General features: G+C 40.5%; 2 protein-coding genes across 2 annotated transcripts; one reads left to right on the top strand and one right to left on the bottom strand.

The window, feature by feature from the left end:
- Positions 1-481: 481 nt before the first annotated feature.
- Positions 482-4,268, bottom strand: tmed1b (transmembrane p24 trafficking protein 1b). Its single transcript, XM_041037141.1, has 5 exons — positions 4,007-4,268; positions 2,657-2,754; positions 2,365-2,554; positions 985-1,152; positions 482-887 (listed from the first exon to the last, which is right to left on the bottom strand). Exons 1-5 carry the CDS (start codon positions 4,256-4,258, stop codon positions 837-839), a joined length of 759 nt encoding a protein of 252 aa, XP_040893075.1. The 5' UTR covers positions 4,259-4,268; the 3' UTR covers positions 482-836.
- Positions 4,269-8,965: 4,697 nt separating this feature from the next.
- On the top strand, positions 8,966-11,940 carry LOC121180741 (tumor necrosis factor ligand superfamily member 14-like). Its single transcript, XM_041036367.1, has 8 exons — positions 8,966-9,040; positions 9,204-9,282; positions 9,604-9,864; positions 10,352-10,420; positions 10,532-10,565; positions 10,892-10,963; positions 11,081-11,318; positions 11,484-11,940. The coding sequence occupies exons 3-8, from the start codon at positions 9,667-9,669 to the stop codon at positions 11,671-11,673; spliced, it is 801 nt and encodes a 266-aa protein (XP_040892301.1). The 5' UTR covers positions 8,966-9,040; positions 9,204-9,282; positions 9,604-9,666; the 3' UTR covers positions 11,674-11,940.
- The last annotated feature ends 1,233 nt before the right edge of the window (positions 11,941-13,173 follow it).

Here is a 13,173-nt window from a genome sequence, read left to right as displayed (position 1 = left end):
ATCTAACAAGCTGTATGTTCACAATGAATATTCTTAATGCATATCTGAACTGACATGTTCACACATCCTGTGTATGTGTCTGGAGGAGTACTGACATACATACGTTACTGGCAATCACACCGTGAATCATCCCTGTTTCTTGCTCTACATTCTTATTTGTCAACATGGACGTGTACTGGCACATGAAAAGAAATCAGTAACATCTGTGAAAAACTAACAATCAATGAGGCTGCAACCGAGGACACGTTTGGACCAATTGGCACCAATCTAATGGCAGGATCTTACACTGTAATTCTGTCAGGAAGAACAAATACGCCAACAACAGTATTGCACATAGTTATCCCTTGTAAACGGTTAATTAGAAGTTCTGTGGATAAATGTTTGTTGTATAATCTTTAACTAACCTTTAAAGATAATTTCACCTTTTGCAAAAAAAAACAGTTTAAAAAATGTAGGACAGCAGCTAAACAACATTTTTTGCTCTTCGGATATCTCTTTAAAAAAAAAAAAAATCATGTTCTCATTGGTTTGTGGTAAGATTTGACATTGAAGGCACTAAATGAAATGAAATGACCAGCTTCAGCTTCCTCACAGTCTCTTCCTTGTCTGGTTACCCTTCCTGATCTACAGCAATTATATTTTATTATTGCTCACAAACTGACTGAAAACAAAACTTCAGAGAAAAACATCCATTAGAGCTGATGTTGAAAGCTGGTGTTCGTGTAGACAAAATGAAAAATAATGGAGCGCAATCTGAATGGGGTAACCAGCTGAACGTCTTGTGTTGGGACTGTTTTCCCTCCCAGCCTGTCTTGTAATGCAGCACACTGTTTTCTCTATGTGCAGACCCTCCGCTTATCCTCAAAGAGTTTACGGACAGTGTAGACCTGGGAATGCAGAAGTAAACAGACAGTTGTGTATTGTGATTGGAACTGCTTGTAAACGGTCAGGAACGTGATTACCCCATCACAGTACTCTATTTACCTGAGTGAGGGCCACACACAGCATCACCAGCACACTGGCACAGGACCAGAATGAGACCCTCCAAAGGTTATCCTCCAGCAGGTTCCGGTCCCGCGCCTCAAAGGCCCGCAACACCGTCTGCATCTGCCGGCTGCGCTCCAAGCGTCTGTGCAGAGAATCCATGGACTCCTGAGGAAATTGTGAGGGAGGTTTTAAGAGACAGAGAAAACAAAGTGCACTTGATGGACAGGATGGTCTCTAAAGCAAACAGAGCTGTTAATGGCTAATTGCTCCAACTTGTCCATTTCAACAGAATTCTGCGGACATGTTCATTTTCTGTGCTAGTTTTGATTTTGCGTCCAATATCAACCTATCAGCTGTCAAACCACAACTCTTTCATGGTTCATGCAACCATTGTTGTGGTGTGGTTGAGCTGGTCTGATGTGCAGAGCAGCTGATGTTCCCAGTTAGCAGTGGACACATATTAGTTACGGGTTATAGTTGACGTTATTCTATATTTCCATACTGTCAGCAAAAAAACCCATGAGAAGACCAAAACCAAAACCACCTACCCACTTCTCCTGCCAGTTTGTTCCTACTGATGACACAAGGAAAAACAGCTAAAAGATACAATATATGTTTTTATTTTTCCTTTTAATTTTCAAATAGGTTTATAAAACAGCGGGGCACTGTAATTTTAACAAACATTACCCACCAGGAGTTAGTACAGCATTTTGTTGGGGACTATTTTCAGCTGTGGATTAATACACATTTTACTATCCAGTGAGTATTTACAGCAGCAGGGCCGTGTGTGTGGGATTGACTTCAAACAAACTACATTTAAAGTCAGCATAGTGTTTATTATAATGAAGGATCGTGTCACCCAGTGAAACAGCATGGCTCATTGATGTGTATTTAATAGATTTCAGACAAGAATGGAGGTCTACGACACAGAGGGATGAGATATATGTGTAGCCACACACACAAATACGTGTTAGTAGGACAAGTTAATTGTTGGTTTTGGTCTTTTCATGGGCTTTGTTGACAGTAAATAAAATACAAAATAACAGTGTTATTCTTTGAACAGCCAAATTATCAATGTATAATTGTTTGTTAATGAACAAACAGGGACTGACTGTTTTCAAGCTATAATTAATATTATTTGGTTCCGAGGCAAATGCTACAAGAGCGAGGGCAGATCTAATACCTGAAAAAAAGTTGTTTGGACCATTCATGTTTAATAAAAAACATGTAAAATCTGTCCTGGTTTGTACCCGCACAACAAGCTTGTCTCGGTTATCTCTCTTTACCAACAAAAGGGCTTTGTTAATGGGTCAGCTGAAACAGTGAACTAGATTTCCTCATTTGAATTAATTTCTAAACCACAAACATGTATCTCACCCGGATGTCTTCCAGCTTGTACTCCAGCAGGCTTCCATCAGGCTCCTCTAAACCCGCCCACTCATCGTCTCCACCCACATCCCCTCCTTGACCCTCGATGATGATCTCGAAGAACACCATCTTCTCTGAGAAGCGGCTGAAGCTGTTGTCAAAGCAGATTTGGTAGTCTCCCTCCTCCGTAGGCTCCACCCTGTAATAACAGGAAATAAAGTCAAAGTCAAACAAACCTGTCCAACGCAGCTGAAATATGAAATGTGATCCAGGTCTGAGGCCAGCGTGAGGTCGCACTAACACATGGACTCCATCGGAGCGTCGAGACTCGATGATGAGCCGGATGCCTTCTGGAGAGAGGATGGTGAAGTCAACATCCATACCAGCACCTGCTATCACCTGGATGTAAACACACAAATACATTACACACACTGAGCAGCAAATTTAACCAACAACATTTTCTTATTCTATACACACACACACACACACACACACACACACACACACACACACAGAGACAGGGGACTTGCAACCATGATCTTACCAGGCCCACTGCAGTTATACAGTATGTGTCTTAGCCACTAGGCACCCAGGTCGTCCCAAGTCAAACATGCTCAAGAGAGTTTAAATATGTGCTTTTGCCTTTTAGACTCTCCCACTAAACAAATACACTGCTGACTAGTAGAACTTTACATTATGAGACATGTTCCTGTGTAAATAAACAATTTTAAGATGAGAGACAAATTTGCAAAAACCATTATGGGTTATTGAGTGTAGATTGATGGTTTGAATAATTTCGGTAACGAATGTATATGGTTCTGCACAGCTTTGACAGTAGTAGAGCTGAAACAATCAGTCAATCAGTTAATCAGTTGGATAACTGATTAATTATTTAAGTAATTTTTTAAAATTCACTAGTCTTTTGTGCCGGTAAATGTTTTATCTTTGGGTTTTCCAGTGTTAATTGGACAAAACAAGCTGTTTGAAAATGTTTGGGAAATAATGATGGACATTTTCACTATTTTCCAACCTAACAGATCAGGAAAATAAGTGTTAGCTGCAGCCCTGGACTGGAAATTTCCCAATTCTCCAGGGGTGGACCAGCACTTGGATGAGGATCAGGATCTCACTTCAGGTGGTTGACTTGCTAGATGACTGGAGGCTACCAGGATGTGAAACTTCCAGACATACAGTAAGCGTACGGCTTATCTACATAATGACTCATTCCTTCTGACTATGAGCAGTGTGTGATGCATTTTCTCATTTCCTGTGTAGTATTCTGTTATCGCTGATCTTTCTCAGTGAAACGCTTCTTCTTTTATTGCAGTCTTACACAAAACGCTGCTAGATAAATTGCTAGATACGTTTGACGTGATGTTTTTCAGTTCTCAGCCTGTGGGGTATCTACGTGTGCTAGTTATCAGTCAGTAGCCTCATCCAGTTGCCTTAACTCCCACAATATGAAGTTAATGGAAGAATATGAGCTGTCATTTGTTTCCAGCTGCAGCACAGTGCATGTCAGCTAGCTGCAGGAATGACGGGCTAGCAATACTCATCCATCAGCATAGTGCTCCCGTATGCTTTAACAGATGGCCTGTAATATGTGGACACAGTATGTGATTGTGTCTGCTGACCACACACACGCAGTTACCTGATACTCGACCTCCATCGTGCCGTTTTTTATTGCTGTTTGAAAGAAACACTCCGATCTTCCGGCTGGAAGCAGAAACGTGAACTCGCTGTCTTGGCTCTGTCCGAAAGAGCGCACAGACACGAAGCACCACCCGAAAATGACTGCGAGGACAAGCAGCCGTCCCCCGCTCCCCTCTTTCCTCCGGAGAAGGTCCATAGTGAAGGTATTCCCAAACACAGCGCTATCTAAGTTCAGCCATCTCCGTCGCATCCCTCTTCCGCAGCAGAACTTTGCGATGTTGTGATTGGATGGAGGCCCGCGAACGAGAGCAGTGCTGCGGACCAATCAGAGGAGGAAGAGTAGCAATCCTCCTCCAATCACTGCAGAGCTGGGAGCTTCACCCGGAGCCATCATAACCGTTAGTACCAACTGTAGAACCACGTGTGTACGATGAATAATGATCCTGACACACCGTGAGTCTCTGAAGTGGCAGATATGACCTATGACCAGGCCACGAGTCAAAAGTAAAACTGTACATTTAAAAAAAAAAACACACACACAAACAAAAAAGGGCCAGTGTTCAGCTGGCATGGCTGCGTTAGCCTTCTATGGGGTCCTGTGGCAAAATTTTGTTTGTTAGGCCCCAACTGGACCCCAGTCACTAGAAACCAACCGGTGGTCTAGCACAGAACTGATTGGTGGATTAACTGATTAGTCAAATTAACAGGCAACAGGTTTGATAATGTTAACTGTTTAAGCCATTTTTAAAGCTAAAATGTCTAAAAAGTGGCTGATGGTACATTTCTGTTTCAGAGACATTATGCTAATGTCCCAGTGGTATACCACTTGCTTTTCATCAGCATTTACCATTTCCTATGGCAGATGCCACTTAAAACTTGTATGCCACGGCTGTGGCCCGACGGTAACCGATATTAAACAGCCACATCAAAAAGTGGGGGAAAAAAGGGATTTTACAAAAAGTGTCAATAGCAAATGTGTCTCAAATAAATGTGAAGTTGTTATTCTTGTTATACTATCCTTGATGTGTTATAAGACTATGTGTGATACTTTTGTGATACTGATTGTAGAATAATTTCATGTATTTTCATCGATGAACCTAAAGCAAGTAGTAAAACTAGCCAAACATTGAACCACCTGGCCAAACTGTTGCATTTGCATTATTTGGCATCAAATTTATTGGTGCAACACACTAATACATTGGATCACCTGTAATATGGTCAAGGGAAAGTTAGTACATGTCGCATATTGGTTATTATTCACCATAAATTCACATAACCCTCATTCAGGCATGCATTTATCACACCTGAGCTTATTCATTGCCATATCACTGCTGATCTAATATTTAATGTATTTGCTAGTTTGTCTGTTTTCTATGAGAGCAGACTCTTTGGATTTTTGACTATTCTGCCAGCAGACAACAATATGTTCACTTATGCTTCAGTGAATCAAGGTGGGCCTTTTTTTCTGACAAATTATACATGTAACACTAACAGTCAACTGATTATTAAAAGCAACTAATTGTCACATGACAGAAATAATTGTTGTTCGCGACCTCACACTTTTCCTGCTGTGTCACAATTAGGTTTTCCATGTGTTAATTACATGACATGAAAAAATGAAAGCTTTACAACAAACGACCATACAAATTAAACTAAATTAACAAAGGTCTTTAAACTAGATTGTCCTCTACATGAGAAGCGTTACAGTATGGAGGATAGAAGACTTATCACAGCTGATACTGTACTTAAGTGGTGGGAAAAAAAAAATTATATTGAGCCAAATCATATAGTAAACCTGGGGCACTTTATGGCCCAGGTGCACAATGCAGAGAATACCAGATGACCAGTACATCGGTGAGTTCGTCTCTTCACCTCTGTCTTGATGTCCATACTGAGAATACGGAGCTAGCTTCTTCTTATAGCTAGCTGAGGACCCGTAGTTGGTGGTGTATGACATTCTGCTGTAAAGTGTTAACCACATCTTGTGTAAACCCAGGTTACGCTGTGCAAGAACAGCCATGTAGAGCACAGAGTAGGAATGAAAGAGGCACCATTCTCCATGTTACAAGTCAGTGCACCATCAAAATGATTTTGAAGCTGTTGTATAATGTTGCTTTAAGGTGGATTTTAATTCAGTTCATGTTGCTTACACAGTAACTGTCAAGCCAATGTCTACTTCAGTAGCTATTTCATCACTGCCCAGTAAACAGGATTTCAGGTCGTGATGAGGTATTGCATAAAACAAACAAACAAACTCAATACTGTCATTTTCTGACAGGACAATTTTCAGTGCAGCTATGAAAATGAATGATAGCCAGGTCTGTTTCAGGTACACTCATTGGCAAGTGTTAACAATATTTACTGTTACTGTGAATGCTTGGCTGCTGACACCTACATAAAACCTACGCATTGTTAAATGTACTACTTGCAGCTTTGTGCCCTGTTGAGACATGAAAATCTGAGTAATGGATCTGTACTAGAGTGTGAAAGAGCAGAAGCATAATGGTGCAGCTACACTGTGTTTGTTGCAGATTGTGTTAATCTGCTTGTATCATCTGTACAGATAGTGCAAATGAGAACACAAGAGCCTCTCAGGTTTTCTGTTCAGCATTGTTTTCCCAAGCATTATTCACTCCTCCCTTGTCCTTACATTCACTATTCCCTATGTGATAGGTGCTCAATAGGCCTTTTTCACACCAGACATTTTGACTTGTCATAGTACGAACAGCAAAGGTGTTATTAATAATGGAAACAATGACTCATTTCTGTTCACATGTCTCTATGAGACATGACAGTATGACAGCATGAAGAACACCAGGGCCCTGAAAATGAAGCAGTTAAATGGAATTCAGCCATTGTTAATTTTATTATTTACACCAGTGCCCTGTATTGTATAACCAATAACAATCCACTGATACAATCCAGTGCCAGCTAAGGTCTTGGTCTTGTGCATGCGGGTTCACTGCAATGGCTTCCAGAGTCACTGAAATGTAATGGATGTTATTAGTTTCACCTCTGCTATTCCCAGAGTGCAAGCTCTCTCCCTGTGGTGTTCAAAGCAGTGTTCAGTAAGTGCAGATTCAGAATCTGTGTTCCTTTTGTACTAATGTTAGACACCCGCAGACTGAAACAAGTCGCTGCCACAGACAAATCATTCTCATTATCATATAAATAAGAAAGAAAACGGGAAATGTGAGGAAAATAAGAAACTTTGCAAATTTTGTGAGGCACTGGGGGAATGTGTGTAAAATGGGAATTGAGAGCAACATGGGAAATGTATGACAAAAATGGGAAACAGGTAATGATTTGACTGAAAGTAAGGAGAAAAAAATATTAAGAGCCAGTGAATGGGGAAACCCAGGTTACCTAGATTTTTTTTTAAAAATTTGATTATTTAGCATTTTCCATGAATATGTCTTTTATGTTTTGCAGTTCATACAAATAATTTAAGGAACTGTGTATTCACAGTTATCATTCTGTGTTGTCACCTCTGGGTGTCCATGGCTAGGTCCATCTTTGCCTCACTGACTTTGTATTTAACAAGCAACAACCACACTCAAGCCCACCATGACTGTGGACTTCCGTCTGTCCTCCCACTTCTTTATCTCCACTGAACACAGCTTGCATTTGTGTGTGCGTGTGGGAATATGTTTGAAGTAGGAGTTTATAGTGTGTCTGTGTGTATGTGCGTGGGTGGTAAGTAAGACAGAGTATAAGAGTGTATGTAAAGTAGTTTCAACATACGGAGTCTTTCATGTTAAACTGCCTTCCTCCTACAATAAAGGAGAAAAATTAGAATGGATTCAAATTAGCACGAGTTTCAAGCAGAACCAAGAATGAATCATCTTTTTTTTGTGGTTCAGATACTTTATTGGCTCTTTAATATATTTGACACAGCATTTAAACATGTAAAAAGGAAGAAAACATGTAACATCAATATTCACAAACAGCCCAAACGACAATCTGTTTGATAAAGAGAAGAAAGTAATTCTCACTCTACTTGGTTTAAGAAAGAATTAATGAAAAAAAAAAAGAGAGAAGGAAAGTATTTGTGACTGGCACATGTCTCTACTTTTACTCAGCTGTGCACACGTGAATAAAAAAACATTTCAGTGGTGGGGTGTTGCAAGAATGACAAAGCAGGCAAAAACACATTGTTCCTTAAAACAGAAAACAAGTATTGATAAATCACACAAAATTTAAAAAGGAAGAGGACATGAATACTCAAAGTGTAGCAACTCTTGAACAAAGCAGTTACAGTAAGCACGAGAGGAAAACATGAAAAAAAAAAAGTGTTGCCACATCGGGCCTTACCCTTGAGCTGCAGTCTGCTTCACTGTCTCTGCAGCACTTTAGTCACTGTCAATCACTGCAGGTTTCTTAGTTGAAATTAGACGACTACTGTGAGTTCCTCAAAACACAAATATTGCTCAAAGCATCACCGGAAACACATATATGGGCAAATATGTGAGAAAGCAGTGGTCTGTGGAGGGACTTTGTACGTATCACACTGAGGCTCACTTTAATGGATTGAAGCACAGACCAATTGTTAAGTTCCACTGTGGGTGATAGTGCAAAACTGTGGCAGCAGCAGTGGGTAGTAAAGGTGTGAATTTAACGCCTTAACCTCTAAACTCAGCCTCCACAATTACCTTTGCTGTCACAAAGGCTGAAATGGAGTTTAACATCACCCTGTGTGGTTCAGTAGGATTAAAAATATGCCAGAGGAATTGTGCAAGTTTCTCAGAAACAGACACCAAAAGTGGCTACAGTGAGAAGACAAACCAAAAGTGTTCAGCAGAACATGAAACACAAGGACTGAGAAACTGAAGAGAGAGAAAAGGAACTGTCAGCTGAGGGACGACAACTTTATTCAGTAGATGTAGGGAGTGTCCAACACACACTCACATGCACACTACTCACTCTCTCTCTCTCTGCCTCTTCCCCATGTCATCTTCATTTCCTCCTTACATGAGCTTGCTTGAAAAGCAATATTAGTTGAAATCTGACAGCAGGCGAGTGAACACACGAGGTGAGGGAAGACTGAAATCTGTATTTGGTGCAGAGAGAGGATTTTTTTTTCCTCACACAGTGAGACATCTAGGGAAATTAAAACAGTGACAACATTGTCATTGTTATTTTATTTAATGGTGTTTAAGAATTGTTTGGCTTTTTTTTTGCCATTATATCCCAAGGGAGCTTCAAAGGAGTGAGTGTGCTGCTGGATGGTTGACTGAACTGTGGAGGAACATCCCGTGCACATTTAAATCCAAGGTAATCTCCCTAAAACTGCCTTGAACAAAATGTAAGAATAGGTTCTTTCTTTTTGATTCACTGGTCCTGCCACAGCTGTCTTTTCTTATGTGTCTGCACTAGTTAGAGTGTGTAGAAATCACTGTTTCTCAGAATCAGGTTGCATCGCATCTACTGTAAGCAGAGTTGACAAAATGCCTGAGGTTATGTCTCATGTCCTACTCTTAGTCTGTTTCTGTCAGTTATTTCTTAGTTTCTCTTGTCTCTCCACTGCCTATTTTTTCTCTCTCTGCCTTTCTGTTCCCTGTTTCTTTGCTCTAACCCCAACCCCGTCTCTTTCAGTATTCCTTTCCTCGCCACATCAGGCCCTTCGACCTTTAATCCCAGCGTACCAGGAGTAGTGTGATGGCAGAGGGCGGCGTGGGTACCTGCCCCCAGGTGTTTGTGGTGGACAGTCATTCAAATTACGCCACCATGCCCAGCACAAAGAAAGTGAGATGGGCAGGAGCAAGCCAAAAGTTTCTACTCCTGATGGTGGGACTGACCATGTTGGGACTTGTTGTGCAAGGGTTTTTCATCTTCAGTCTGTACAAGAAAACAGAGGTGAGGCTAATGTCTGCGTGTGATTGTGTGTGTATGTGTGTGTCGCTTGGAAATTACTTTTTACCAGAATTTCCCTTTTTCGGTCTACGTCATAACCAGACACACAAGCAGCGAAACACATTTGTACATGGGTCATCATTTGCTCTGTAAGTTACAGGTTGATAATGACGAATGTGTCAAATGGACTCTTCTCTAGTTCCACTTCCCTTTTACTTTCTCTCTCAAGTGCAAATCCACTATATAGCTTCACTTTTCTAAGACAGTTTCACAACACTGTTTATTCACACCTGCCTCTGTTGTGTTACGGAGTCCTAATATGCAGTGCAGTCAAAAATCAAACCATAAGAGGTCATTTAGAAGAACTAAAGCTAGTTAAGATGATGACTAACAGAAATGTTCATACATGCTCTTGAACTTTTGACACTTGCGTGTTTGCAAACACATAGATTTTATGACTCACTTTTTTTTTTCCTTCCTGTCACATTAGGCCCTTTCCCTCTCTAGATCTCATCCTTTCAACCAGAACCTGTCCAATCCCATATCATCTGGCCAGCAGGTAAGCAAAGGTGTATAGTCCACATATCTTTGGGTGCTGACTCATGGGTTACGCTGTCACACTGCCTGATGTGTGATGGGTTTTTGAATTTTTATTTTGTTTCTATTTCAGGGCGGCACCATACTGAGTCAAGTGGGATCTAGAGGTACTGAGTTACTCTCTGTTATGTTAATTTATTATACTCATGTTGTACATAGGAGGCTCTCTGAGAAGAAAAGACACAAATATGTGATAGAGGAATTAATCTTTCATCTTTACCAACTGTCAACAACTATGATGATTTAAAACGATAAGATAACGTATTGTAACCAAGACCTCAGAGTCAGATTTTATTTTTTTTTTCAGAATCTCAGAGCTCTAACATGCAAAAGCTCACATGTAAATTCGGATGTGTGATTTTTATATTGATTGAGCCTCTGGTTGATTGATTGGTTGTGTGACTGATTGATCTGACCCTGCTTTCTTGATCAGAGTCCAATGAGATCCACATACAGCCGCCACGCCTGCAGCAGGTTCCACAAAAACCCTTTGCGCACCTGATGGGTGAGCGCCCTCTCGACATTCAAACCCGAATATTGTATATGACCTACATGGCAGAATTTAACTCATCTTTTTCATTGTCTTTGTCCATACAACTCATTTATCTTTTCTTTATCTCAGGCTCCAGTAGTCCTGTAGGGGAGGACAATGTGGTGCAGTGGTTACACGAAGGTGGCGAAGCCATCACCCGCAACATGAGCTACGACAAAGGCCGACTGTTGGTTGAGAAGGAAGGTTACTACTACCTCTACTCCAAAGTGCAAGTTAATGTTGCAGAGGAGTGTTTGCTTATCCAGCACAAAGTCATGAAGGACACCAGTGCCTACGGCAAACCTATAGAACTTATGAAATCAAAAAGGTTAGTGTGCCACTCCTTACTTCCTTCCTCTGTTGTTGCACATGTGCTTACTAAAGTGAAACCTGCTTATAGCTTCAGTTCTGTGTATCTTAATGCAAGTTGAGCGCTGTCTTCATTATGGTGTGGTGAGTTTGTTTTGTGATACCTCTGCCATGTTTCCCCCAGTTTCCACTGCCGGACCCCAAAACCTACAAGTGCAAAGAGTACAGGTGGGGAAGATCTGTGGAACAGTTTCCTGGCTGGGATTTTCCAACTGCAGAGAGGAGACAAAATTTTTGTCAAACTGGAGAATATACAGAAGTTGCATCCAGGACTTGAGGAAAACTTCATGGGGGCCTTCATGATATTTCCTTAGAAACATCGAGAAATATGTATGTCCCACTTTGTGAACAGATGTATTATGTCTCTACATGTTAATTTACGCCATATGCTGTGTTAAATTTTATAGATATAATATAAACAATGTATATGATCTAATATATACTGTACTTCATGAATTTATTTGGATCATTTATGACAAAGCAACAAATCGTTGTAATATAAAAAGTATCTGATATTCAGATTATATAATTCTACTTGATACTCTTACATATTTTGTTGTGTGAATAAATTACTGTTTCTTATCAAACACAAGTGTAAGGTGGATCATATCTCAATCAGATAAGGTCAATGAAAGTTTATTTTAATCAGATGATCTGTGATAGGATCAGAAATATTCTTTTCTGCTCACAAACTAAACTGTGCAAACACACAAAAAGACTGTTTGGAACTGGCTTGGATACCTAATGCACACTGAGACAAACCGCAGATAAGCAACCAACATAACATAGTTACAGACCTACAAATACACAACATTTACAAACTGCTGCAAGGCAGCGTGTGTGTGTGTGTGTGTGTGTGTGAGAGAGAGAGAGAGAGAGAGAGAGGAGCAGGATGTGGTTGACTAAGGATGAACTGAGGAGCAAATGAAGGGGGGGAAGGAGTACTGAGGTGGTGAGCTCAGTGTAGCTGACTAAGCTGTTCTCACAATGTACAGGGGAAAGTTTCACACTGACACTGCAGCAGTGTCAAAAGGAAAAAAGACACGTAGAAGTACGGAGATGCTAAGTAAAGGAGAGTTCAGCAGCCAGTAAGGCATTCTGGCATGGTATTAAGGTGGAAAAAGAAACACAAAAAGCAAACCATGATTAGCACTTGACAAAAATGAGGAACCACAGGAAACCGTGTAGACAGGTAGACTAAAAGGTAACTACACCACTGACACTGTTTTAAAGAAATGGAAAGACTGACCTCAGATGCCACTGAGTTATTTAGGTCATTTCCTGCCCTGAGAGGCAGATGAAGATGTGTGCAGATAAAGATGTGTGCATGTAAATGAAACAAACACACAAACAAGATAATACTTCTGCAGATTGAGCATGAAAACTCTGCAAACTAAAAAAAAAACTTGTGGCGTTGTTGTGGTTCATTCCTTGCAGTGTTGGAAGGTGTCAAGGGTATTTGCACAAGTGCTGTACTTAAGGACAATTTTGTTTCTATTATACAATATTTTACACAGGCTACATTTCATGTGCTCAGCTTATAAAATATGATGCACTGTTCTAGGTTAAACTACCCAGCGGTTACCTGTATAAAATAGTTCAAACTACCTCCAGCTTGACCAAGCTGCAACATTAAAAGGCTGTTTACACATAAATGCCTCAGCACTCATAAACAATATAATATAATCTCCATAACAAACACACTCTCAACGTGGGCCAGTCTCCATGGTGAGCACCTTTACTTGAGACATTTAAAGGTCCTCTGTGCAGTTTCTAATCTCTGGTAACGCTACGGGGTCGTTAGGCCACGTTTT

This window comes from Toxotes jaculatrix, chromosome 4 (genome assembly GCF_017976425.1).
Source record: "Toxotes jaculatrix isolate fToxJac2 chromosome 4, fToxJac2.pri, whole genome shotgun sequence".
Lineage (NCBI taxonomy): Eukaryota > Metazoa > Chordata > Actinopteri > Toxotidae > Toxotes > Toxotes jaculatrix.
The sequence above is the reverse complement of the archived record's forward strand: the minus strand, read 5'-3'. Positions and strand labels throughout refer to the sequence as shown.

Coding starts and splice junctions, on each gene's coding strand:
- tmed1b (XM_041037141.1), bottom strand. CDS start 4,258: ATGCGACGGAGATGGCTGAACTTAGATAGCGCTGTGTTTGGGAATACC. Junction 2,555..2,656: donor CGCTCCGATGGAGTCCATGT/GTTAGTGCGACC, acceptor CTGTTATTACAG/GGTGGAGCCTACGGAGGAGG. Junction 1,153..2,364: donor ACAAGCTGGAAGACATCCGG/GTGAGATACATG, acceptor CAATTTCCTCAG/GAGTCCATGGATTCTCTGCA.
- LOC121180741 (XM_041036367.1), top strand. CDS start 9,667: ATGGCAGAGGGCGGCGTGGGTACCTGCCCCCAGGTGTTTGTGGTGGAC. Junction 9,865..10,351: donor GTCTGTACAAGAAAACAGAG/GTGAGGCTAATG, acceptor CTGTCACATTAG/GCCCTTTCCCTCTCTAGATC. Junction 10,566..10,891: donor GAGTCAAGTGGGATCTAGAG/GTACTGAGTTAC, acceptor TTTCTTGATCAG/AGTCCAATGAGATCCACATA.